This window comes from Schistocerca nitens, chromosome 2, assembly GCF_023898315.1.
Source record: "Schistocerca nitens isolate TAMUIC-IGC-003100 chromosome 2, iqSchNite1.1, whole genome shotgun sequence".
In the NCBI taxonomy this organism is placed as follows: domain Eukaryota; kingdom Metazoa; phylum Arthropoda; class Insecta; order Orthoptera; family Acrididae; genus Schistocerca; species Schistocerca nitens.
This window is the reverse complement of record NC_064615.1, coordinates 1,103,441,168-1,103,468,957: the sequence shown is the minus strand read 5'-3', so window position 1 is coordinate 1,103,468,957 and position 27,790 is coordinate 1,103,441,168. Positions and strand designations below refer to the sequence as shown.

At 39.4% G+C, this 27,790-nt stretch overlaps 1 protein-coding gene across 1 annotated transcript in view; it reads left to right on the top strand.

The window, feature by feature from the left end:
* The window catches only part of LOC126237499 (E3 ubiquitin-protein ligase UBR5), a 370,559-nt gene that overhangs the window by 135,754 nt on the left and 207,015 nt on the right, over positions 1–27,790 (top strand). The window contains exons 21-22 of the mRNA XM_049947657.1: positions 9,652–9,779; positions 19,521–19,625. Coding sequence (XP_049803614.1) covers positions 9,652–9,779; positions 19,521–19,625 — 233 coding nt within the window. The remainder of the gene's footprint in view (positions 1–9,651; positions 9,780–19,520; positions 19,626–27,790) is intronic.

The following is a 27,790-nucleotide window of genomic DNA, read 5'->3' as shown; positions in this document are numbered from 1 at the left end:
ACCAGATTCTTTTACAAAAAGCTACACATCTTGGTATAAATAGTTCATCAGGGAAATGGCTTGACTCTTAACTGTCAAACAGGAAACAGAAAGTTGTAGTGGATAGTCAAAATGGAGTCCCATTATCTTCAAAATGGGGTACCATCGCATGTGGAGTGTCCCAAGGCTCAGTTCTGAGCCCCCCTACTTTTATTGTCTTCATAAATGATCTGCCTCTCTGTATGGAATATTGTAGATTCAGCATTTTTGCTGATGACACTATACTACTTATTGATAATTCAGTAGATAAACTTGAGGAAACAGCAAGTAAGGTTTTAAGTGAAACAGTGAACTGGTTTAACATTAATGGCCTTTCTTTAAATTACACTAAAACAAACTACGTTCAGTTCCACACAACATTCAGAGATGGAGAAATAGTAGTAAAAACAGGTGAGAAGGCGATAACCAGGGTGGATACCTCAAAATACCTAGGCTTGCATAGTAACAGCAAAGTGAACTGGTCAAACGACATCCTGGATTAATGCAAAAGATTGAGTTCAGCAACATACGCATTACGCATTGTTTCTTCTTATAGAAGTATAGAAACTGTGAAGTCAGCCTATTATGGCTATTGTCATGCCATTACGGCATATGGAATTATATTTTGAGGTAATCAGTCACTGGCCAAAAAAGTACTCTGTGCATAAAAAAGAGCCATAAGGATCATGTGTGGAGTCCATCCTAGAGCCACATGCAGGAATCTCTTTAAGAAACTTGGAATCATTATATCCGCTGCGCAATATATATTCTCCTTGATTTTCTTCATAAGGAAAGAAAAATCCATTTTTAAACTGAATAGTGAGTGTCATAGTCATGAGATGAGAAGAAAACGTGATATCCACTATGAAAAGGCAAATCTTAAGTATGGTACAGAAAGGCGTCCATTTCACTGGCTGTATGATTTTTAATGCCCTCTTTTCAAGAATTAAGTCTTGTTTTTTTTCTATAAAAATAAAAAATAAAAAAAAAACTTTGAGGCAGTTCCTGTTATAAGGATAATTTTACACAATAGAAGAGTCCCTGAACTACAGTGTTTAGGATTTCTTTTATTGTTAAATGCAAATATGTTCCCAAATCTACATTTGTAATCCTGACTATTCTGTATTGTAAATACACTTTTTGCAATATTATTGTCTGTAACACTTATTATTTTGTGATATGTATTTATCTCTCAGAATTGATTTTCTGTAGTAGAACCTGAGTTACTGTTTTTTTTTTTTTTTTTTTTTTGTAATATGAAATCATTTTGTTTTGTTTTTATGTGCTACCATAGATCTCTGACACATTCCACATCCTGTGATACTGTCAACATGTATTGTATCACCGGAACAAGAAATAAATAAAATAAATAAATATAAAATAGCAATATGTATGCCTGGGGGCCTCATTCAACATGTTGGAAGAGGCTATTCTAGAAGCCATTGAGGGAACATGGTGCAACAAACTGTTGATTGTGGTGCACATTGGAACAAATGGTGCCTGTCATCTGGGCACCGAGGTCATTCTTTGGTCATTCGAGTGATCAGCAGAGAAAGTTAAGAAGACCAGCCATGCACATGGAGTTCCAGTAAATCTCACAATTTGCAGCTTTGCTCCAGAACTGATTGTGGTCCTTTGCTTCTGAGTCGAGTGGAAGAACTAAACCAGACACTTTGAAGGTTATGTGACAAGCTAGGCTGTGACTTCCTGGACTTGCACCATAGGGCTGAGAACAGTAGAGTCCCCCTTCATGGGTCAGGTGTGTTGTGCATGTCAGAGGCTGCTGATCAAGTACCTCACTATTGGCATGCACATATGGGTTTTTGAGGTTAGGTGAATCTCCATTCAATCTAAACAATGATAGCCGTAGGAAACCCAGAAGTAACATTGCAAGATCTAAAGAAATGCCTCCCACAGATGACAGCATTAAAATCCTATTGGTTTATTGCCAAAGCGTTCGCAACGAAGTGATAGAGTTTGAAGCACTGGTGAGAAGCAGTGAAACTGACATAATAAGGGGTGCAGAAAGCTGGCTGAAACTTGTAATTTAGTGTGAGATTTTTGTGGAAAATTTAAGTGTATATCGATACTCCCACCTACAATATGGTATTGAGATTTGGGGCGGGGCACCAACGGTATACATGGATAGGGCTTTTAGAGCCCAGAAGAGAGCAATTAGGATAATAGCGAATATTAGTAAATGTCAATCCTGTAGAGAATACTTCATTAAGTATAATATACTAACAGTGTATTCATTATATGTTCTAAGGACTACAGTGAAACCTCTATATAACGTTTTTCAAGGGACCACAAATTCTGAACACTGTATAGAGGAAAACACTATAAAGAGGAAGGCTTCCAATTAATAATTATAGGGCATTACTGAAGATCAGGATACCACTAATCAGCTTTGACAAATGGTGCCATAGATGACATTTTAAATTTTCACAACACTATAATATGATATTCATTGCAAATGATCAATGTATCAAATGATTAGTGTTTTGTAATTAAAACATAGGGCCTGGTAGGTGAATGGGTGAAATTAAATTGATCAGTTTGTACTGTAAAAAGTTATAACAGATTCTTAAGATATGACATCATTGTCCAAAGCTGACAGGTGGTATCCCATTCTTCAGTTGACCCAATTATAGAATATGAGCCAAATTTTGTTTATGATATACTGAACATATTACATAAAAACACAGTAAATGATACAGATTAAAAAAGGTTAAGTTACAAAAAAATAACTTTAATAATTAAATTATGAAATTGAACTTAAATTTGCACAAAACTCTAGGAACCTATGCAATCTGAAACCACATACCTATGATTTTTTAAAATATTCAAGCAAGCATGTTTGTTTTCTATTTCTCCTAGACTCTACGGCAATCATTTCTTGCTCCAAATGAGCAAGTAGGAACTACTGTTCTGTCCTCATGTCTATGGGCCATCATATATCTCCTGAATGTTTCAAAGGCTTCAGCTGCCTTAGTATATGAGGGAACAGGGTCATCTTCCTTCTCACTGTCACTTTCATTACCACTGTTATTCTTCAAGCTTCTCTCTGCAGTCAGCTCCTCAATACTTTGTACTCCTGTGGTTGCCACGTTGTCATCCACAGACATAAAGTCCTCAAAAGTGACAGAATCACTGCCTATTAATTCCTGAAACTCTTGCAAATCGCCTGCAACATCTTCCACAGGAGCTAGCTGCCATCTCATTCTGACAGAATCCCGCTTTTGTGAAACAGTTTTTAATAGTTTCAACACTGACTTCCCTCCATGAGTGCATAATTAAATTCATTGCCTGTAAAACATTCAGCTTCACTTGTGAGCTCTGCTGGCTTCCCAGTTTTCTTTGGTCAAAGCCTTTTTTACAAGGGCTGCCCTATATTTAACCTTACGGGCTTGTGTTATTCCCAAGTCCAAAGGTTGCATATGGCTGGTGCAGTTGGGTGGCAGGAAAATTACTTTCACATTTCTCAGAAAGGATACGTCTGGTGGATGTGCCGCACATCTATCCACAAACAGCAGCACTTTTCTTGCAGCACTCCCCATTTTGGCATCAAATTCTCTGAAACCAAGTTAATAAAAGTTCCTCCATTTCATTGTAAGTCAATGGTTTCAAATGCATGCGTTTCGAATTTCCACAATTCTCAAACCCTTCCATTATCGATGATCTGTTTTTCATAATAGTGTTGAGTGGGCCAGTTCAAACTGCTTCGCTAGCTCCACACTACCCACACCAGGAGATGCCCCCACTTTTTTAATAACAGTAACCTTCTCTTCCAGAGAAATGTTCTTCCACTTTTCACTCGTGTCCACTGATGAAAGCTTAAAAAAAAAAACATTATATCGAAGACACACTCACTAGACACATGCACTGTTTGCTGCTCAGCTCACACACCACCCTATGAATACAAAGCATCGACTGAAATGACGCCAAAAAGATGGCAAGCAGAATGTGTGTCACATGTCACATGACCGGGTTCTGCCGCTGACATGTGAAACATGCTCAGCGTGGGCTTCCTGAGCCAGTGCAAACTGTGAATCCACAAAACGGAAAATGATGTGTCTACATCCAGTCACTTAAACATTACAAAGAGGTAAATAATTGACCAGGGTTCCAAAAATATGAGTGTTACATGGAGGAAATTGTAATATAGAGGAAACACAGTAAAGAGGAAAATTTAACATTGTTTATATGGGCTTTTAGTCGGGACTGAAAAAAACGGATGTAACATAGAGGAAAACATTATATGGAGGAACGTTATAAAGAGGTTTCACTGTATACTGTTTGTAAAAGAAAATGTGGAGCACAGTGTAATAAATAGTGATATCCGTAGTTATAATACAAGGAAGAAGGAGGATTACCACATAAAATTTAGAAATAAAAAAGCAACCAATCATAATCCCATTTTCTGCTGGAAGATTTTTTCACAACAGACTTCCAAATACCATAAAATTGTTAAAAGGAAACATATTTAAAATAAAATTAAAGCAGTTGTTAATTGCTAAATGTTTGTACTCCATCAAGGATTTTTAATGTTGTATGTACGTTATTTCTACTGCTAAACTATTATTATTGTTCATGTATGTACTGAGTGACTATGTCCATGACTGTAAAAGTTATTATGGACAAATAAACCATTATTATTATTATTATTATTATTATTATTATAGGGAAATGGAGGCTGTTTATTTGTCATGGTATAGAAGATACTCAAGTATACTAACATAGAAATTGAAGCTGCATGTGAAATTGTATCTGCAAGCTAATGGAAACAAATAGACCTGATATCTTTCAGGATTTCCACATTGAAACTGATATCTGTGACCATGACATGGTTGTGGCAACAGTGATTATCAAAGTACAAAGGACAACCAAATAAAGCAGAAAGATACATATGTTCAGTAAAGTGGATAAAAAATCACTAATGTCAAACAATGGAAACTCTAGGGGGCAACATCAACAATTTAGGAAAAGATAGACAATGTTGCACACTACATCCTTTACTACCAAGCTAGTGTCATCAGCAGACAGAAATATTTTAGAGGTACCCGTAATACTAGCGGGCATATCATTAATATAAATAAGGAACAGGAGTGGCCCCAATACTGATCCCTCATCCTTCACCCTGATCGTACCTCACTCAGACCCCACATCACAGCCATTCTCAACACTGTGAATAATGACCTTTTGCTGTCTGTTGTTAAAGTAAGAGGTGAACCATTCCCCATATTCCGTAATGGCCCAGCTTCTGGAGTCTGGGTATTTTGACATTGACCTCTCAATGAATATATTCTTTACTGTTATTCCTTGTTAATAATATCAGCTTATTCCCAAGAATAATCAGCTTTCACTCAGTTAATACTCGGCAGAAATCCACCTTGCACTTGTCAGGCAACCGTAAGTCTTGTGCAGAAAGGTGTGCAGTATACTGCTGCATCCATTTTCAATAAGCTACCACAAGAATTCAAAAATCTTAGGAGTAATCTACTCGCTTTCAAATCCAAACTGAAGAGCTTCCTCATGGATCACTCCTTATATTCTGTTGAGGAGTTCCTTGAAAACTTAAGCTGTTTCTTATGTTATATTGTTGATTTTGTTTACTTAAACTTACGGCTTGACTTTTTTGGGTTAATAATTATTTCATTTTTATCTGTTACTACTTTTATGTTGTAATTTCATGTGCTGACATGTTCTTAGATCTTGGAAATTTGTTCCTCAATTTGGTCCTACGGAACTTGACGTGTAAATAAAATAAAATAAAAATAGATTGGTACTTTCTGTAAAGAAAACACATAAAGTTGCAGACATGCACGATTAAGACACTCACATGTAGCTTTCAACCACAGCTTTTGGTAACGCGCGCGCACACACACACACACACACACACACACACACACACACACACACGACTGCCAACTCCTGCATCTTGAGCTGGAATGGCAATGCCGGAAAATCAGTCATGTCATATCTCTGTCAGGAACTTGAAACTTTCAGCACAAGTCAGGTGCATGTAGAGGAACACTGCCTCAAGTTTAAAAGAATAGTTGACCACACACTGGATAGATATGTACCCAGTAGAACAGTTCATAATGTAAGGGAACCTCCATGGTATACAGTCACTGTAAAGAAACATGTAGAGAAGCAGAGATTACTGTATAATAGGTGTGAAACAACAACGCATAGGGCTGCAGGTACGGAGATGTTGAATGAAAACATTTGGCTCTCAAGAGAAAAATGCATTATGCCTTCAATGACTACCACAGCAGATTATTGTAAAGTGATCCTTCACATAACCCAAAGAAATCCTGGTCATATGTAAAGGCTGTTTGTGGCACTAAAGTTAATGTCTAGTTCCTAGTGAACGGGACAGGAACTGAAATTGAGGGTAACAAAACAAAATCTGAAATGCTTAACTCCATTTTCAAATTTTCCTTTACAATGGAAAACTAAGGAGAATTGCCCCAATTTAATCCTCATAGCACTCAAAAGATGAAATGATATAAGTAGTAAAGTCAGTGGTGTTGAGAAACACCTGAAATCATTAAAATTGAACAAAGCTCCAGGCCCCAATGGAACCCTGTCAGATTCCATACTAAATTTGGATCAAGGCAATCTGGTAGATGCAGTATTTCTTGATTTCCAAAAAGCATTTGGCGCAGTACCACCCCTATGCTTATTGTCAGAAGTAACATCATATGGGATATCAAGTGAAATTTGTGACCTGATTGAGAACTTCTTGGTAGGGAGGACACAGCATGTTACTTTGAATGGAGAATCATCATCAGATGTAGGAGTAGTTTTGGGTGTGCCCCAGGGAAGTATGTTGGGACCCTTGTTATTAATGTTTTATATTAATATTAAAATCAGGCTTTTTGCAGATCCTGCAGCTATCTATAATGAAGCACTATTCGAAATAGGCTGCATTAATATTCAGGCAGATCTTGATAAGATTTCAACATGGTGCAGAGATTGGCAACCTGCTCTAAATGTCCAAAAATGTAAAATTTTGCACTTCACAAAAGGAAAAAAGTGTAATATCGTATGACTATAATATCAGTGAGTCACTGTTAGAATCGGCTAACTCGTACAAATACCTGTGTGTAACATTTTGTAGGGATATGAAATGGAATTGTCACGTAGGTTCTGTTGTGGGTAAAGCAAATGATAAACTTAGGTTTATTGGTAGAATACAGGAGAATTGTAATCAGTTAACAAAGGAGCTTGCTTACAAATCACTCGTGCGACCGGTTCTAGAATATTGTTAAAATGTGTGGGACCCATACCAGGTAGGGATAACGGGGGATATTGAATGTATACAGGGAATGGTCACAGGTTTTTTTTTTAATTCATGGAAGAATGTCACAGTGATACTGAAGGAACTGAACTGGAAGACTCTTTAAGGTACACGTAAACTATCCCGAGAAAGTCTATTAACAAAATTTCAAGAACCACTTTTCAGTGATTACTCTTAGGAATATACTATAACCACCAACATTTCGCTCACGTAGACACAGTGAAGATAAGATTAGAACAATCACTGCAAGTGCAGAGGCATTCAATCAATCTTATCTTTCTTCCTGCACTTGATAAGTGAATGAAACAGGGAGAAACTTGAAATAACTGGTACACTGGGAAAAGACCTCTGCCATGCATCTCGTGGTGGTTTGCAGTGTATAGATGTAGATACTGTGGCTAAAATAGGAGCTAACCAAGCTGCAATTTCTGTATAGCATCTGATAGGGAACCCATCAGACAGTGGGGTCTAATGGAATATTTGCAATTTTTTACTTTCTCAGTTTCAGTGGCACTAATCTTTGTATCACTCGTCTTTGCAGTGTGGTGTGAAGTAAACTGGGCTAGCGTTTCTATATCTTCTCAATAAAAGATCACGTTAAAATTTCACTTCAATATTTCTCCTTTTGATATGCTACCTCCGTGTCTGGTCACTAGCTGTGGTGCCATGCACAGCTTCTTCGTAGAGCCAGAATTTCATAGTATCTCGTGAGAGATTTGTTGATATATTGTATTATGGTAGTCATTGAAGCTTTCATACATTGCCCTCTTGGCGGCCAAACACATTTAATTCAGAATATCTCAATCTTGAGACCTGCTATTATACACAAATTACTGTTTGCATAGAAATTTCTGTTTAGTGACTGTTTACCATGGAGAGTTTCCCACCATGAACTGTTCTATGACATAAATGTCTGTATATCGTTTTAAGCTTGAGCCACAGTTCTCCTATATAGGTAGATGCTTTGAATTCCTCTTTGACATGTGAGATGATGGCCTACTTATTTAACTTACTAAATATACAAAACTTCCTACTTGTTTTGTTTCATCTGTCCTTTGTGTTTTAGCAGTCATTGTTAATAGTATTGTCTCATGGTAACTGATATCAGTTTGAATATGAGCACCCCCAAAGAGATCAGATAGGTATGTTGCTGTTGGGTCTAATGTATTTCCATCATGAGTAAAAACGCTTTTCATACTATTTCACAAGATGTCTTGTCTTGTCACATCCACTGCTTACAAAAACGGTAATATTCGCGATTTGTTGTTGGATGATTAAGATCTCCTCTACTCATGATGGTAAGATTGTGGAACTTTCCCGCTGGCAAACTGTGGGTTTGTTGAATGTTTTCAGTTTCATTTGGGTGAACATCTTGTGGACAATAGAAAGATTAATTACAAATTTATGGCCATCCTTGACACTGAGTCTTGTCTAGAAAATCTTCGTAGCAGTTTCAGTTTATGTCTCAGTGGATTTGAGTGTCTTGTCTACTGTGAAAAATACACCATTCCCTTTTCCCATTAGCCTATCTTTGTGACATGAACTTAGATTTTTACTGCTGTCAATTTTGTGTTTAACTAACTTTCTATGCCTAGAATTACTTCAAACACAGTCAGTTTTTTGGGAATTCTTTAACAGTAAATCACCAGGATTGTAATTGTTTCACCTGTGCCAGCAATTTCTTTGAATCTTATCCTAGTATGTGGGAGTCTCCTACAGCTATTATTATCTGGAACAGACATTGTCACGTGAACTAAAAACCCTTGTATGCCCTTCACGTATGGTCAGCCATATGGAAAGCAGCATCGGACGTGTAGTGCATCCCTCACCCACTTAGGGTTACCCTTGAATTCTCTGTTCTGCGGTTTGAATTGAGGAAGTCAGAAACTAGTTTGTCACAGAATCCACCATGTTTCCACTTCTATTACTCATCTTAGAACAGGGTGGCCTTTGTCAGTTCTTGTTTTGGGACAGTGCCATAAATTGTGAGCTTTGTTAAAACTTGTTGAGTGCGACTGGTACTCTCTGCTAGTTACTGGACTGGTCCGAGTAGATGTAAGATGACCAGCATCATTTGTTACACTAATGCAGTGAACTTTGTAACAGCTAAGTTTATGTTGCAGTTGTAAAATTCCTAAACTGATTATCTAGAAACAGGCTGTGTGTGCATAAAAGTGGAAATACTGCACAGATCATGTAAATATGTACACTGCAATAAAGCATGCATTAACCAACGAAGGATGTTTATGTAAACTTTTATGTAGTACATTGTTGCAGGGAATATTTTAGCATATCTAACTATGTTCATCATTCTTTATTTTCAGAGGGGAGAGTATCCTGCTGTTCCTGGTGCAGACTGTTGGTAGGCAGTCTCTGGAGCAACGCCAGTACAGAGCATCGAGACCCCGCAGTGCATCTGCATCGAGCAGGAAGACTCCGTCATCTGATCTAGGTTGGTTGTTATATGTGTGTTATCAAGACTTTTGATCAATCTTTTCCTTGCTACAGACATGTTCTTTGCATTCTGTGATGATGAGGATGGCTTGTCAAATAGTGGTGCCTGTGCTGAGACACAGTGTTCCAGTTGATGTGAAATACTTACTGTGTGATTTTTCAAATACTGTTTGGTGAAAATATTTTATTTTTGCAAATCTCACTGTGTGATATCTTCACTTGATAAAGAACTGAATTTCTTTTCATTATCCATCAAACTACTGCACTGCTTCGAATTAAGTAAAATAATGCACAATATTTTAAAGAGTTTACAGATGTAAAAACACATTATGTAAACTTCATATATGGTTGATTTTAGCACATACATTGCAGTGAATGAAATGTGATAAGATACTGAAATGTTATTTAAAGCTGAGAGGGGAACGATATCTCTTTTATATCTCGAGTTACTGGGCTTCAATCCAGCATAGGGTCATGCATGATGCACCCATTCACATTCTTGTGTGCTCATAATAATCGTCATATCTCAAAAGATTCAGTATATCTAAATGAGGTTTCTCGCAAATCATAGTGCACATTGAAGCACATAGGTTCTATGATAAATACTTCGAACTTTTTTAATCACCAATATATGGAAGTAACTCGTCTGCAGCAGTGAGAGCTTAGTAGCTCAGGATGCATGGAGACATCCATTGCAATGTAGGAAAGCACATCTGGGGAACAGCTTAGCAGGAGGTGCATACATGTCCACAGCAGCAAAAGGCTTACATTACTGGGTTTCTGATCTGCAGCAGCTACTCTGTGTTTAGTGCTTAATTTTTTCTACATTGTGAGGTTTTATGTGACCCTCTGTACATTGGTAGCTTGTTGATAAACAGTGACTGTACACACAGCTGCAACATATGCACTGTGTTTTGTAATGTTGTAAAGCATTGCTTACGAGAGAAGTTGTGCAAAATCATGTTTTGCTGGTATGTGCATATCGACAACAAAGACAAATGGATAAACTATGTATGACAAGCTGTCAGCATAGTCAGCATAAAGTAATGTGCAGAATGTCGTACATAATCCAGCAATGTAGAAAAAATAACTGAAGATGAAGAAAGGTGCTATGAAATATGTTTGGATTTATGTAAAAACTTGGATATCAGGCAGACCTGCAAGCCAGCAATTTTGTCTGTAAAAACACTTACTTCAAGACTTTCAAAACCAAATGATGAGTAATACTTCTGATTGATTTCCATCTCAGTTTTTGTGCACTTGAAGGTTTTAAGTGTGGCTTAACCAGCCTCTTATGGCTAGCTTTATACACTCTTGAACAGAATTCCAATAACACCATAATGTATCTTGAATGTAATTCTCTGGTGGGAAACTTTAATTGGGCAGTCAACCACATGTGCCCTCCTCCCTCCCTCTTCCCCCCTCTCTCTCTCTGTGTGTGTGTGTGTGTGTGGGGGGGGGGGGTATTAAACAATGTAGGAAAAGACAGAGCACTATTTACCATAAAGCCTTCATCAGTAGATGCATACACACACACACACACACACACACACACACACACACACACACACACACACACACACACAAAGCAGGCATACTACATGCGTACACAATTGCCAACTCCTGCACCTCGGGCCAGAATGTCATTATGGTCTGAAATGCTATAGTTCGTGGTTGTGTGCATGAGTGCCTGTCTGCAACTTCAGGTTCCTTCTTTACAGTAAGTAGAATCTCCATTTTCCTACATTTTTGATATTCCTACCTGAAGTTTCCATTGTCTGATCTCTCTGTATACAGTTCTGTAGTTGTATTTTGTTAATGACTTGGTGGTATTCGTTTTCATTTTTTGCCCATATCCCTGTTAACTCTGGTCATGTTCCTCTGGGAATTGATAACTTGTGCTATTGCAATAATGCCAGACTTCTGGGTGAACATCCAGGGAAAATTGTTCAATAATTCCTTTAAATTTAAGCGGAGAACTTTGGTTTTTGTTCTGAATTATCACTCATTGAAAATGGTTTTAAGTTTTCAAAACAAAGTGTTGATTAGATTGAGAAGTCAAAACAACACTGATACACTCAGTATCATCGGAGATATATAATGTTTTCCTTTTGATGTTAATGAAAGGATGTAATACATGTAATAAGGTTAAGAAAGGGATCAACTTCTCTGTAAGTAACGAAAAAAGGACATATTTTAATTGGTGCTACACCATTATTAATGCTGCCACTGCTGTCACCACTACTGCTGCCACTATCACTATTAACACCATGTCAAGTGGATCGGTGTGTCCCATGTTGCATGTTTCTGAAGAAGTAGAATATTCACATTGTGCTGCCATGTTGCAGGTTTCTCAGAAAGTGGAATATTCAAATTGTAAGTGGGTGGTATGGATTTGAGTAGATCTAAAATATGTTTCTGACCTCCTGTGAACATTCAGTATATTGTAGCAGCTATTGTTAATTACTTTGGGCATCTGTTCTTTTTTTTTACCAAGGAGTCTAAGGTGCATGGACTCATTATTTGTGGGTCTGTGGAATGTGGTCTAGACAACCTACACACACACACACACACACACACACACACACAATCATGCAAATGCAACTCCCTCACACATTACCCCTGACTGGCAGCGAGAGATGGTGCTCATGTGTGAGAGTCCTCTGTGTGTGTGTGTGTGTGTGTGTGTGTGTGAGAGAGAGAGAGAGAGAGAGAGAGAGAGAGAGAGAGAGAGAGAAAATTCAGAAGAAGGCCTTTTGGCTGAAAGCTTACTTGTTCAGCATCTTTTGTTGTGCCAGTGGCAACTCAACATCTCCACCATATGTTGAGTAGCAATCTATCCATTTCATAATATGGTCAGACTTAACAGATAATTCTTTTGGGGAGAATAGTCTCCCTATCATTCACAGACTGAGTATTTTGGACTAGCGGAATGAAACAAAGGCAGTTATTAAATAGGTCCCTGTTGCCACAATATAAGAAACTGTCAAAACTGTAAACCTGAAGTTTGATAGTAAACAGGAACTGCACATTGAATACTGAAAAAAAGGTGCATATGATGTTGTTATTGTGGTCTTAAGTCCAGAGACTGGTTTGATGCAGCTCTCCATGCTACTCTATCCTGTGCAAGCTTCTTCATCTCCCAGTACCTACTGCAACCTACATCCTTCTGAATCTGTTTAGTGTATTCATCTCTTGGTCTCCTATGATTTTTACTGTCCATGCTGCCCTCCAATACTAATTTGGTGATCCCTTGATGCCTCAGAATACGCCCTACCAACCGATCCCATCTTTTAGTCAAGTTGTGCCACAAATTTCTCTTCTCTCCAATTATATTCAATACCTCCTCATTAGTTATGTGATCTACCCATCTGATCTTCGGCATTCTTCTGTAGCACCACATTTCGAAAGCTTCTATTTTCTTCTTGTCTAAACTATTTATTGTCCACGTTTCACTTCCATACATGGCTACACTACATACAAATACTTTCAGAAACGACTTCCTGACACTTAAATCTATACTCGATGTTAACAAATTTCTCTTCTTCAGAAATGCTTTCCTTGCCATTGCCAATCTACATTTTATATCATCTCTACTTCGACCATCATCAGTTATTTTGCTCCCCAAATAGCAAAACTCCTTTACTTCTTTAAGTGTCTCATTTCCTAATTTAATTCCGGCAGCATCATCCGATTTAATTCGACTACATTCCATTATCCTCGTTTTGCTTTTGTTGATGTTCATCTTATATCCTCCTTTCAGGACACTGTCTATTCCGTTCAACTGCTCTTCCAAGTCCTTTGCTGTCTCTGGCAGAATTACAATGTCATCGGCGAACCTCAAAGTTTTTATTTCTTCTCCATGGATTTTAATGCCTACTCCGAACTTTTCTTTTGTTTCCTTTACTGCTAGCTCAATATACAGATCGAATAACATTGGGGAGAGACTACAACCCTGTCTCACTCCCTTCCCAACCACTGCTTCCCTTTCACACCCCTCGACTCTTATAACTACCATCTGCTTTTTGTACAAATTGTAAATAGCGTTTCGCTCCCTGTATTTTACCCCTGCCACCTTTAGAATTTGAAACAGAGTATTCCAGTCAACATTGTCGAAAGCTTTCTCCGAGTCTACAAATGCTAGAAATGTAGGTTTGCCTTTCCTTAATCTATTTTCTAATATACGTTGTAGGATCAGTATTCTCTCACGTATTCCAACATTTCTATGGAATCCAAACTGATCTTCCCCGAGGTCGGCTTCTACCTGTTTTTCCATTCGTCTGTAAAGAATTCGCGTTAGTATTTTGCAGCTGTGACTTATTAAACTGATAGTTTGGTAATTTTCACATCTGTCAACACCTGCTTTCTTTGGGATTGGAATTATTATATTCTTCCTAAAGTCTGAGGGTATTTCGCCTGTCTCAACCATCTTGCTCACTAGATGGTAGAGTTTTGTTAGGCTTGGCTCTCCCAAGTTCTAATGGGATGTTGTCTACTCCCGGGGCCTTGTTTCGACTTAGGTCTTTCAGTGCTCTGTCAAATTCTTCATGCAGTATCATATTTCCATTTCATTTTCATTTACATCTTCTATTTCCATAATATTCTCCTCAAGTACATCGCCCTTGTATAGACCCTCTATATACTCCTTTCACCTTTCTGCTTTCACTTCTTTCCTTAGTACTGGGTTTCCATCTGAGCTCTTGATATTCATGGAAGTCTTTCTCTTTTCTCCAAAGGTCTCTTTAATTTTCCTGTAGGCAGTATCTATTTTACCCCTAGTGATATGCGCCTCTACATCCTTACATTTGTCCTCTAGCCATCCCTGTTAAGCCATTTTGCACTTCCTATCAATCTCATTTTTGAGACGTTTGTATTCCTTTCTACCTGCTTCATTTTCTGCATTTTTATATTTTCTCCTTTCATCAATTAAATTCAATATCTCTTTTGTTACCCAAGGATTTCTATTAGCCCTCGTCTTTTTACCTACTTGATCCTCTGCTGCCTTCACTACTTCATCCCTCAAAGCTACCCATTCTTCTTCTACTGTATTTCTTTCCCCCCTTTTTGTCAATTGTTCCCTTATGCTCTCCCTGAAACTCAGTACAACCTCTGGTTTAGTCAGTTTATCCATGTCCCATCTCCTTAAATTCCCACCTTTTTGCAGTTTCTTCAGTTTTAATCTACAGTTCATAACCAATAGATTGTGGTCAGAGTCCACATCTGCCCCTGGAAATGTCTTGCAATTTAAGACCTGGTTCCTAAATCTCTGTCTTACCATTATATAATCTATCTGAAACCTGTCAGTATCTCCAGGCTTCTTCCATGTGTACAATCTTCTTTCATGATTCTTGAACCAAGTATTAGCTATGATTAAGTTGTGCTCTGTGCAAAATTCTACCAGGCAGCTTCCTCTTTCATTTCTTAGCCCCAATCCATATTCACCTACTACAATTCCTTCTCTGCCTTTTCCTACTACGGAATTCCAGTCACCCATGACTATTAAATTTTCGTCTCCCTTCACTATCTGAATAATTTATTTTATTTCATCATACATTTCTTCAATTTCTTCATCATCTGCAGAGCTAGTTGGCATATAGATTTTTACTACTGTCGTAGGCGTGGGCTTCGTGTCTATCTTGGCCACAATAATGCGTTCGTTGTGCTGTTTGTAGTAGCTTACCCACATTCCTATTTTTTTATTCATTATTAAACCTACTCCTGCATTACCCCTATTTGATTTTGTATTTATAACCCTGTATTCACCTGACCAGAAGTCCTGTTCCTCCTGCCACCGAACTTCACTAATTCCCACTATATCTAACTTTAACCTATCCATTTTCCTTTTTAAATTTTCTAACCTACCTGCCTGATTAAGGGATCTGACATTGCACGCTCCGATCGATCCGTAGAATGCCAGTTTTCTTTCTCCTGATAACATCATCATCCTGAGTTGTCCCCACCCGGAGATCCGAATGGTGGACTATTTTATCTCCGGAATATTTTACCCAGGAGGAAGCCATCATCATTTATCCATACAATAAATGCATACGATACCTAAGTAAAATAAGTGCTGTTTATGAGCAGCACCACTTTTTACAATAACATAGTACACATAGTAACATTCTAAATTAACAGGGCACAAATTTCAACACAATATAAAAAACAGCGCTAACAAAAGAGAAAACCAATGGTAGGATTCAAAACTCTTAGTATGACTTTCACACTAGATTTCATTTGCTCAAAATATAAAGTGGAGTGATCAGGTACATTTGTAAATTGCACATTGTGTGTAGGAAGTAAACATTTACTAGAAGAGTGGTTAACTGAAAATCATTTTATCTAGTAACTGAAATAATATTTTCTTTTCCAATGTTAAAATTTAATTGACATATTAAGAAATTATTTTGAAGTTCTGTTTGCTCATAATGGTAGTTTCAGTATTTTGTATGTGCCTAGCTTGGAGTTAGAACTAAGTATTAAAACCAAAATAGGCCTAAATTTTTTTGTTGTGCTTTGTTTTTATGAGGGCTCTTCAGAAAGTAGGGAACGTTTCCGTCTGATGCCACTAGGCATGCGCTGATCGTGTGTATTTCGGTATGCGCATGCTCGACAGCTCAGTCTGCATCCATCCATGACAGCGGAAATGTCTCTGCGCATCTGATTTTTTCAATATTCGAATTTGAAATGTGCGCTGCAGTTGAAAATCCTGCCAGTTGTGAGTTGCGGTCTGTGATGCGGTTTTTGTTGACAAAAACCTAAAACCTATAGAAATTTATCGTGAACTGTGCAAAGTGTACGGAAACAACGTAATTAGTTAGTGTTCCATCTGGAAATGGTGCATTCGGTTTAAAAATGGCCAAACCAATGTTCATGATGAAGAGAAGAGTGGATGATCGTGTTGCCAAAGTTGATGAAATGATTCATGAAAACCGTCGCTTCACAATAACGGAGCTTTCGCTTACTTTTTCACAAGTTTCACAGACTTTGTCATTTGAAATTTTCACTCAAAAGCCAGGCCACCACAACTTTCGTGCATGACGGTTGCCAAAAATGCTTACAGAGCACCATAAAAAATAGCGAATGGGGGCAATGTTGACATTTGTGGAGGCCTACCACAAACATGGTGAGTCATTACTAGATTGAATGTTAACCAGTGACGATACTTGCGTGAAACATGTCAATTCCAAGACAAAATTACAGTCCATGGAGTGGAGGCACATAAGGTCCCCCCAAAAATAAAGAAAATGTTTGCAAACCTTGTTAGCAAGGAAGTTGATGGCGTCAGTGTTTTGGGATAGGCTAGGTGTGCTTCTTATTGATTTTCTCGAACGTGGAGCAACTATAAATTCTGCCTGGTACTGTCAAACCTTGCGAGTGACGGCTGCTCTGGAGACAAGATGCATACCAATAGGCAGCGATGACGGCGCTGCAGGCGCCACCGAACGAAGACGAAACCGGAAGGAGAGACGACTGCTCCCACTGCCCACAGGTGGCCAGAATACCACACCAGTGAGATTGGGGCGGGGGACCAGCCGCCAACGGCAGTGAAGCAAGTGCCGCAAGTACAAGAGTTGTGCGCCATGCTGGCGGCTGCAGCGGAGGTGGCGATTGTGGCCTTCAAAGCCACCATGGACGCGGATAGGGCAGCCTTCAAGGCCACCCTGACTGCAGAGATGACAGAGGCATGCAACCAGCTGCAGCAGTTGCACTCGCAGAGGGCCCAAGACATCCGTGCAGATGCAGCAGGCAGAGAAGAGACGTCAGCTGCCACTCCCCTGGCGGATCAGCTGGTGGCAGGACACACTGAGGAAGAAGAAGACGGAACACGCTGCACCAGTGCCAAAGCCCATTGGCTCTGAGCAACTCTGCTCCGACAAGGTGGGCAACCATTGCGTCAAGGACGCTCAAGAGCGTGGGCCCTCATTGAGCCTGTCTGCGTATCCAACAAGCAAGTAGTGGTGCCGCTAGGCGGTCACGCATCTCAGTGCGCTTGGCTTCGACGCACGCCCACCAGACACCGATGGATGACCTGGGCCCTCCCCCGTGTGAAGTCACCCCTGACAGTGCGGCAGGGGCTCTCACAGCACAAACTGCAGCACACCGTGCTGCAGCACCGTCTAGGACTGATCTCTTATGACGAAACTTAGCATGACACTGTATCCGATTGCATGATACCCACTTCTAACATAACCTACCCTTGCAAGACCTATCACAGTCAGCAAGACATCCGCTATTGCTCTTACTAGGTTGGTTGGTTGGTTGGTTGGTTCGGGGAAGGAGACCAGACAGCGAGGTCATCGGTCTCATCGGATTAGGGAAGGACGGGGAAGGACGTCGGCCGTGCCCTTTGAAAGGAACCATCCCAGCATTCGCCTGGAGCGATTTAGGGAAATCACGGAAAACCTAAATCAGGATGGCCGGACGCGGGATTGAACCGTCGTCCTCCCAAATGCGAGTCCAGTGTCTAACCACTGCGCCACCTCGCTCGGTGCTCTTACTACCCGACCTAACTATTGCAGAGGTTTTTTTCCCTTGGCACTTGCCTTGGCACTTTTTTTTCCTGTGCCCTTCAAACTGCTACCCTTCGTTCGACTTTTGACCCAATCTATCTCCCAGATTAGCGCGTATAAATGGCTAACCTTAGCCAGACGTATGCAAACATTGCAGTACTCACATCCTGTGACACCTCACTTTAGTGAAAACTAACCCTTTATGCAGAGATGGCAGTTGACCTTTTGAGTTGGCCATCATGCCGGTGTGGGCGTGGAGGGGCTCCACCTCTTATTTTTGGGGTAGAGGGGGGGAGGGGGGCTAAACTTTGCACAGCTTTAGAAGAGCAGTTCAAAATGAATGCTGAGGAAAGCTGATGTCCAAAATTTTGTTTTTGCACAACAGTGTCCGACCTCACACGGCACACCACATTAAAGAACTCCTTAATTAATTCAAATGGGAAATTTTCCTTCATCCACCCTATAGCCCCGATCGTGCACCAAGCGACTTCCAATTGTTTCACAAGATGAAGAACTGGCTTGCAATGCAGTGCTTTGATGACGCTGCAGAACTCCAGGTGGGCGTGACTCACTGGCTGAAGTCTGTCGGAGGAATTTTATGGCAAAGGTCTTTAAAAGCTTGTCCACTGCTATGATAAGTGCCTCATTGTGTTTGGTGACTGTGGAAAAGTAGTATGTCAGTCGCTCTTTCAGATGTATATAATAAAATGTATTTCTTCTGCTTAGTGGTGTTATATGTATATACACAAGCAGACATATGTCTGCTTGTGTCTGTATATGTGTGGATGGATATGTGTGTGTGTGCGCGAGTGTATACCCGTCCTTTTTTCCCCCTAAGGTAAGTCTTTCCGCTCCCGGGATTGGAATGACTCCTTACCCTCTCCCTTAAAACCCACACCCTTTCGTCTTTCCCTCTCCTTCCCTCTTTCCTGATGAGGCAACAGTTTGTTGCGAAAGCTTGAATTTTGTGTGTATGTTTGTGTTTGTTTGTGTGTCTGTCGACCTGCCAGCACTTTCATTTGGTAAGTCACATCATCTTTGTTTTTAGATATATTTTTCCTACGTGGAATGTTTCCCTCTGTGTGTGTGTGTGTGTGTGTGTGTGTGTGTGTGTGTGTGTGTGTGTGTGTGTGTGCCAAAACGTTCCCTACTTTCTGAATAGCCCTCATAAGTATGCTCATGTTAAAAGTAGATCTTACGGTTATTTTTCTGTTTCCGTTTACTTCCAGAACCTGATATGCCTGACCACGACCTTGAACCTCCTAGATTTAGTCGTCGTGGTCTGGAAAGGTTGTTGAATGATTGGTCTGCAGTGCGAGGAATGATAATGTCAGGTAAGATGAATAGGATACAGCAGGATATCCTCTATTATTTGTAACCCTCATTCGGCAGTGGTAGTTTTTCAGTTCTTTGCAGATTTAAAGTGGTGCATAGTAAGCATTTTCAAAATGAGCTTGGAAAGAGACAAGAGCTTGATCTTATCTTTATGGTATGCCAGATTGGAAGAAGATGGGACTGGTAGATAATCTTTGTAGATAGTTGCTTGTATCATGGGAGAACCACCTAGATTTTTTTGCAGCAGTACTCCATGTAATTTTGTAAGTGATTTCTCTTTGAGTTGCTGTGAGAGGTTATGGAATCAGTTATAATAAATTCGGACAGTTGCTTGTGTATTCTTGGGAATTAGTTTCTTGTTCACAGTACCTCGTTTGACACACACCTTGGTACATATTATCATCTGTGGAGAGACATAAACTTGTGTACCGTGTGTTGCTTTTCATTCCTGATCAGTTCACGCTTCAGCAGAAATTGCAGTTCCTATATAGTCTTCATATGTTACAGCTTCTCGTTAGGCATAAAAAGAAATCAAGCCAACTAAGAATCGTAAGATTTGCATTCATTTTTTGTTTTGTGTCCACTTGCTGGAAACCATAATATTTGAACAATAGTGGCTGCAGTATTATTGTAGTAACTATCGATAAATGCTTTGATTCATTTTGCTAAGTAAAAGTGTGCTTGGAGGTGAAGGCTATAATGTGTTAGTGAAGTGTCTCATGAGCCCGCCATTCAGAGATTGTGATTGCGGCAGTTGAACTTCAGTATTTCAGTTGACGGGGTTTGTGGTTTTGTTTGGACAGTTAGCAAATGAAGAGTGAAAAGAGAGAGGGGTGGATAACTCCATTAGTATTACCTTATATAACAGATAAGCTTATTTACCACTAGAATTGGAGGAACATCGTTAACTGTACACAAGATCATTGCACAGCATACCGTTAAGTGAACTTGTGAGACAGTTTGGAAATTGAGGTGAATAGTAAAGCAAAGGTTTTGCTTCTGGCTATGGAATAGAATGGCATAGGGCAACAGTGACGGGATCAGGACACCATGTCACAAGTATTTTAAATCAACTGGCTGTGGTTTTGAGTAAAGGGGGCCAGATATTAATAGTTTGGAGAGCAGGGAGAGCCTAATCAAGAAAATGGAATGTAATGTAAAGAGTAAACTAGACAGTTAAGCACAGCAAATTGGCAGGTGACTGTGGGATTCATTGAAGGTCAGAAGTTGCATGATAACATGACGCCAAGGGGAGTTAACCAGAAAGTGAGCAGATTGCTGTGGGCTTCAGGTAGGGGTCACATTGGTGCTGTGTCAGTTGCAATTGGGAGGTGTTCATGCACAAGACATGACCTACATCTTAACAGCAGGGAGAAACATACATTAGTCAAATCGACTGCTAAAAGTATAGAAGAGGCGATAGATACCATTGCTGAGAGTGGATTTCCTGTGATAATCAGATTGTAAGTGTTGGCTTTTGTAGGCCAAATAGCTTATTCAGACTGACTGTTCTACAAGATGCTAAGACAAAATGCAATGTTACTATAAAAGAATGTTGTGTGAGTAAGTTTATATAGGCACAACAGAATATTCAGTGATTGAAAATGAATTCTAATAGTGTTCTTGCATGTTTATATGAATGGGGCACTTGAAAATTCAGGGATACAGTATTGAAAAGGAGAATACTATAGATTGGCAGCCTCTCAGGAAAAGTTGGTCAAGGGTACATGCACTGAGCCTTTTATGAGGCAAAGTGATAATTTGTGCAAAAATATTTGTTAATGACTCTTCCAGTCAGCTTCTTGGCCCTCTAAGGGTACACCCGTCCTCACACTACCATAAAGCTGTTGCAACATTGTCTTCCAAACAACCATTGTAAATATCCTCAAAATCACAAGATAACGAACAAGTAATTTTGACAGTGGTCAAACTGTATCACACCATGTCGACACAACTAAGCGGAGCCTCATTTCCGCGCCAGATACATTAGCTTTTCAACATTTGGTGATCTCTGTTGTAGTCAGTGTGTGCATTTGTTGTTGTGGCATTGTGTTTTTATTTTCATCATCTTTATGTGGTACTATTGACTAAGATTTGGTTTTGTTAAGAAAGTGGCACATCTTTGGGTTTAATAGAGGATGAAGTTTTGGAAATTCTCGCTAGAAGTGAAACAGAATGAAATTGATTGTGATAATTGTGAACACTCTTGAAGCAACAATCCTAAGCTGTGGTATTAGCTTAAGTTTGTTTCTGTAAGAAAAGAAAAATTTTCCAGTCATATTTGATTGTGAGAAAACGAAGTTTCATCCATTTTGTGCATATATTTGGGAATTCAGTTTCAGGATACAATTATTGTAGATTAGGTCAAGATTCTAGCATTATGGTAGTTTTCTGGTAGTTGTAACAGATCAGATGGAATTTGTACCAGATGAAACTGATAGATTTTATTCGTATAGTAATTCAGTTGCACTAGAATTTATGCATTCTATCTTGACACATGATCTTGAAGCATGATTTGAGAAACTGTTCTCTTCATTGCTATTTGACTGCTTATACCTTGTGTGAAAATGCTGAAGAATAGTACCTCCCAGTTTAGAGGCATATTCTCCAACTACTGATGGCACAAGACCTGTTGTTGTAGGAGGATCCTAGGTAACAACGACCAGAGACGTGTGGCAGTGACTGTCGATTTCAAACCCAACAAAAATTGTGGCTGTCTCTGAATGCTGATCCATCTCGGCAAGTTTCTGAACAATCATTGCAAGGGAACTGCATGCAATGTACATTAAGTCTGGCACCTCGGAAATGGTCATTGCTCACAGTGACACATGAAGTTGCATATCTTCGATGGGCCAAACAACACAAACTAGACAGTAGCTGACTGGATGTGTTTAGAGTGATTAGGCCTGGTTCCAAAAGATGAGAGGTACTGACAGCTCGAGTAGGTGTTTACATCCAGTGTGCAGAGAGCGTAGTTCAGTCCAGAGGTAGTTCTATGATGTTTTTAAAGTGTTTACTGTACATTACTTAGGCCCAGTCATTCACATTATTGCCTTCACAAACTGATATTTTTATTTCAACATTCGTGGTGACAGAGAGTTTGCCCTGTCTTCTATATCTTAAAGATGAGTTAACTGTGAACACACACAACTTGCAAGATAACAACTGTATTCACAGGCTTTCACACGTACATTTCAAGTTTGACAAACGCTCTGGCCCCTATTGCAAGAGTAGGTTGCTAAATCGTCCAAAGTGGGTGAAATAAAGTAGTAAACGTCCTCGTAGTTTGGTATCTCCAGAGGAAATAAAATACTCTGGACTGACCAAAACTAGTGGAACTTGGTCAATGTCTGTATATCCAGTGGATGCAGTCACCGTCTCTTGCTCCAGGAACTGACAAGGCCTGATTCTAATATCATTGGAAGCAGTAAATATGTGATCTTGTTTACAAGCTACAATTATTTGTGCAGTTATACATTCCCCTTCTGTTATATATTCTTTTGGAACTCAATGTCATCTGGTTGTTCGAACTCATTCAAGTCATATCTTCATCAATTTCTAAATTTTACCAGCTTCTTTAAGTTTAGTATGCAATTCATAACTGATAAAATGTGTTTAGCATCCCAATCGTCTGTTGGATATTTTCTACAGTTCAAAATCTAATTTCTAAAGATATTACTTACTATTATATAATCTATTTGAAATCTTGTGGTACATCCAGGTCTCTTCCACATATACAGCATTCTTCTTTCATTTTTAAACTGAGTTTTAGCAGTTAATAAATTGTATTCTGTTACGAACTCTTGTAGGAAGCTTGCCCTTTCGTGTCCCCACCACCTCCCACTCACTCACCCACCGCACAGTCTGCTTTCTTCCACTATTTTCTTCTTCCTGCTAACAGATTCCAGCGTCCCTTCACTATCAAATTTTCATTTCCCTTAACATAATGATTAATTTGCTTTATCTGATACTTTTTTCAGTCTCATCATCTGTGAAGCTACACCATGTTGAGAACAACAAAGTCATTGATTATGAAGCTTGGAAGAGGGCAATGTTGCAATTTGCCATTAGCCATGTGTGCAGCATGGTTATAGCAATTATGCAACTGAACTCACTCACACGTTCTGCATGGTCCCTTGAACCAATTAAGAAAGTTCTCACAATATATCTCTTTGTAATAGTTGTTTGTTTTCTTGACTTAAAATGCAGCAGATGTTCTGTAAGAAACCATTAGTAGTTCCACTGCTTGGGAGAATGCTACCACAACTGTCATCTGCCTAGTCTTTTTGGGCAGAATGACCAGTGTTAATCCACGTTCCACCCAAACACACAATGTCTTAATATGGGGTCCACAGTAACTCAGTTCTCATTAGTTTTCTTGTATCTGAAACTATGGGATTTCATATCTGTTCGCAAAGAAGTCTCAAGGCCATTGAATAATTTACCTCATTTCATTCTTTTGCACTTGCTGCAGTGTGACTTCGTATTACTGTGTGACCATAGCAAAGATGAGCCTTGTTTATGCTTTACACAATATTTTTCTTTGTTGGCCACCTTACAGTGTTTCTTTTGGATCTTCGTGACAGCCTGAGTTCTTTCCAGTACTCTCCCTCTCAAATTTTAATGTTCCAGAGGAGGAGAGCACACAACAAAACAAATTGTAACAATTACTGAATGGTAAAACCATTGTAAGTATCCACCAAGGCTGTAAAGTTCTCTGCACATGATGTCATGTTACATTACATTACTGGCCAGTTTCAAATGCAGTTGTGTTGGTGGTATGAATGTCATATTCAAAAATTATATAATGCTGCGTGGAAACAGACACATGTTCCCACATACATTGAAAATATGAATATATATATTCTTGCGCATCACATAATGCATACAGGATTTTATCAAAGCAGTTCAGAGGCAGGCTGCTAGATTTGTTACTGGTAAATTTGATCAACACACAAATGTTATGGAGATGCTTCGGGAACTCAAATGGGAATCCCTGGAGGGAAGGCGACATTCTTTTTGAGAAGCATTATTGAGTAAATTTAGAGAACCGACATTCAAAGCCGACTGCGGAACGATTCTACAGCTGCCAACATACATTGTGTGTAAGGACCATGGAGATAAGATACAAAAAAATCAGGGTTCATATGGAGGTATATAGATAATCGTTTTTCCCTCACTCTATTTGCAAGTGGAATAGGAAAGGAAATGATGAGTAGTGGTACAGGGTACCCTCTGCCGCACACCGTATGGCGCCTTGCGGAGTATCTGTGTAGATGTTGATGTAGGAACAAATTTTGTAACATGTTATATAACTGAAATGCTTTAGAAGCCCCAGCTTGTATTAAGCAGCACAACATATTCTTTTGCTTCCATGGACATTTACGTTCGTGGAAGTGAACAGACACATTGTGCTGCTAAACAGTGGTTCAGTTATATGATGTGTTAAAAAATGAGTTCCTGTAGGCGGTATGAGATATGGAACATTATACATGTAGATTTTTTACATTATGTGGGAGTAAGCATCTGATCTTACCACTAAATAGTTTTTAACACATCAGAGAGTGAGCCCGAGCCTGAGCACAATGCAGGCTACAACTTCACCTATAGATCAGGCTGCAATTTCCTTGAGAAGGAAAGACCATCTCATCCTGAATGATAAGTCTCCCCTGACCCGTGTGGTTCTGGGTGACTTTTCCGAAATCTACCCCTTTTCCTAGGCCTCGCCACTCCTTTTTCTTCACCCATCTTCCTTCCCCTTCAACCCTTTTGCCTGAAGAAGGAGCCACTTGCTCCAAAAACTTGCTTTATGTTTGTGTTCTGCCACCGTTTGATGAGTTGGTTTTTTATCTATCCAATTAAAGAAAAGGATAGATTGCTACTCACCACATGTGAGTAGCAGTCAGGCACAACAAAAGACTACTAAATGAGTAAGCTTTCAGACAAAAAGCTTTCTTCGGAATTAGATATTGTCTAATTCAGAAGAAGGTTTTTCGGCCGAAAGCTTACTTGTTTAGCAGGCTTTTTGTTGTTCCTGTCTGTGACTCAGCTTTTCCACTACATTATGGAAAGGATAGATTGCTACTCAGTATATGGAGGAAGTGTGTATGGGAGTTGTTGAGTGGCCTGTTTGGTGAGTAGCAGTCCAGCCTTTTCATCATATTGTCATTATTCCATCCTGGATTTACCATTGATTGATATATAACGTTGAATTTCTCAACCTATTTTCACTCTCTGATCTCTCATAGCAATACATTGTGGGGGAGAAATTTATGTTGAGAAAGGTATTTTTCAAATAATTTTTCAGGTTTTTGCAGCATGATTGTTTAATGTTGTTCTTCTGGGTGTTCAACCAAGATGTTGAACCAGTACTCAATATTTTGATGTCAGACCCACTGGTCTTCTTCAGGTTTTGGGAGTTGTGGTGGTGGTGGTGGTTACTGTTTAACGTCCCGTCGACAACGAGGTCATTAGAGACGGAGCGCAAGCTCAGGTTAGGGGAGAATTGGTAAGGAAATCGGCCGTGCCCTTTCAAAGGAACCATCCCGGCATTTGCCTGAAACGATTTAGGGAAATCACGGAAAACCTAAATCAGGAAGGCCGGAGACGGGATTGAACCGTCGTCCTCCCGAAGGCGAGTCCAGTGTGCTAACCACTGCGCCACCTCGCTCGGTTTGGGAGTTGTCCTGTTAATGTGTATCCACTGCATGGGCCCCTACCAGCCTGGGAACTGTTGTTGATCTTCCCCACTAATTATAGCAGAGTTTGACCGCTGGTGCATGCAACCTTCGATGTTCTTTTGTTTCCCAGAGTTGGCACGGGTACGCCGTGAAACATGCATTTTAGTAGAATTTCCCAGCTCTGGTGGAAGTTAATAAATTGAGTGCCGGACTCCAAACTTTGTTTAAAATGAAACAATTACTTCCATTTGCTCAATAAGCTTTCTTTAAATGAAAGTTTCCAGTGTTTAATTTTCGATTTGGGCGGGCAATTTGGCAGTTAGTCTGACATATGCATAACGCAACATTGTGCAATCATTCAGGTAGCAATTTCAAAATGATTTTTGTGTAGAAATTGTGCAGGTTTATTTTGTTCACTTTTGTGTGCTGTTAAAAAAATCTTAAACGATTCGACTGAATGCTAAACTTTGGAATTTGCCACTGTATGGGAGGGCCATTGTCAACACTACGTATGAGATGGTCACTCTGTTGCATAGGTCATTTGTAGAGTCATATCTTTGTGTGCTGTTCTCATTTGCTTCCAGCATATATACAGAAAATTGTACCATGCATTCACCAGTAATAACCACATTGTTCTTAAAACAGGAATGCAAGACAGACGTGCTCTGTTTTGGTAGGCTGCACCAAGAGTGGAATGACTACAAGGTATTCTTCATTTTCCAGTGTGAACATTGAGCTACCTTTGATTATGTTGAGCCTGTCCTGTGACAAGAATTGTGTTCTGAAGCACAAGTCAGCAATTTTGGGCAAATACTCCGTCTTTTGTAGACTGCGGCAAGTATTCTGCCGAGTAATGGGTCTCGATTCATTGTATTGGCTATTCGTAGGTAGTGATAGGGAATTTGTTAGGGCTATGTTTCAGATTAGCAGTGGTTTGAAAACATTTAGCCATCTTCTTGTGGAATTAGTAAACGAGGCAAGGTTTTGACTTCAGCATGTTTAGAGGTGGGCTCAGTAAATGTAAGTTCAAACAGTTACTTAATAATTACAGCGTAACTACTTTAAAGCATTGATAATTATTGATTCTCATACGAGTTTCATATAGTCTTTTATGTTAATATCTATTGAATAGGCCAATACAAGTGACTTTAATGCACACATCTTTATTTTATGGTGGTGCAATAACGCAGTCTCACATTGGGATCATTTGACAGCTTACGTAACTACATTGCACTCTGCCAGGTACAGTGACAGAACCACAGTACATCAGTGCATCTCGTATTTTTCTTGATGACACTGTGGTTCCACTGGCAACTTAAATCTTGGTACTTGTCGTCCTAATACTTAATGATGAGGTCAGTGTGGTCCGGGCATAATCATTTGGGTGATGCAATGAAACAGGAGCCTCCTTAATATTGCTTCTACCATAAATGACCATGTTTGCATAAAAATTTTGATAGTATAAATAACTGATCCTTTAAATT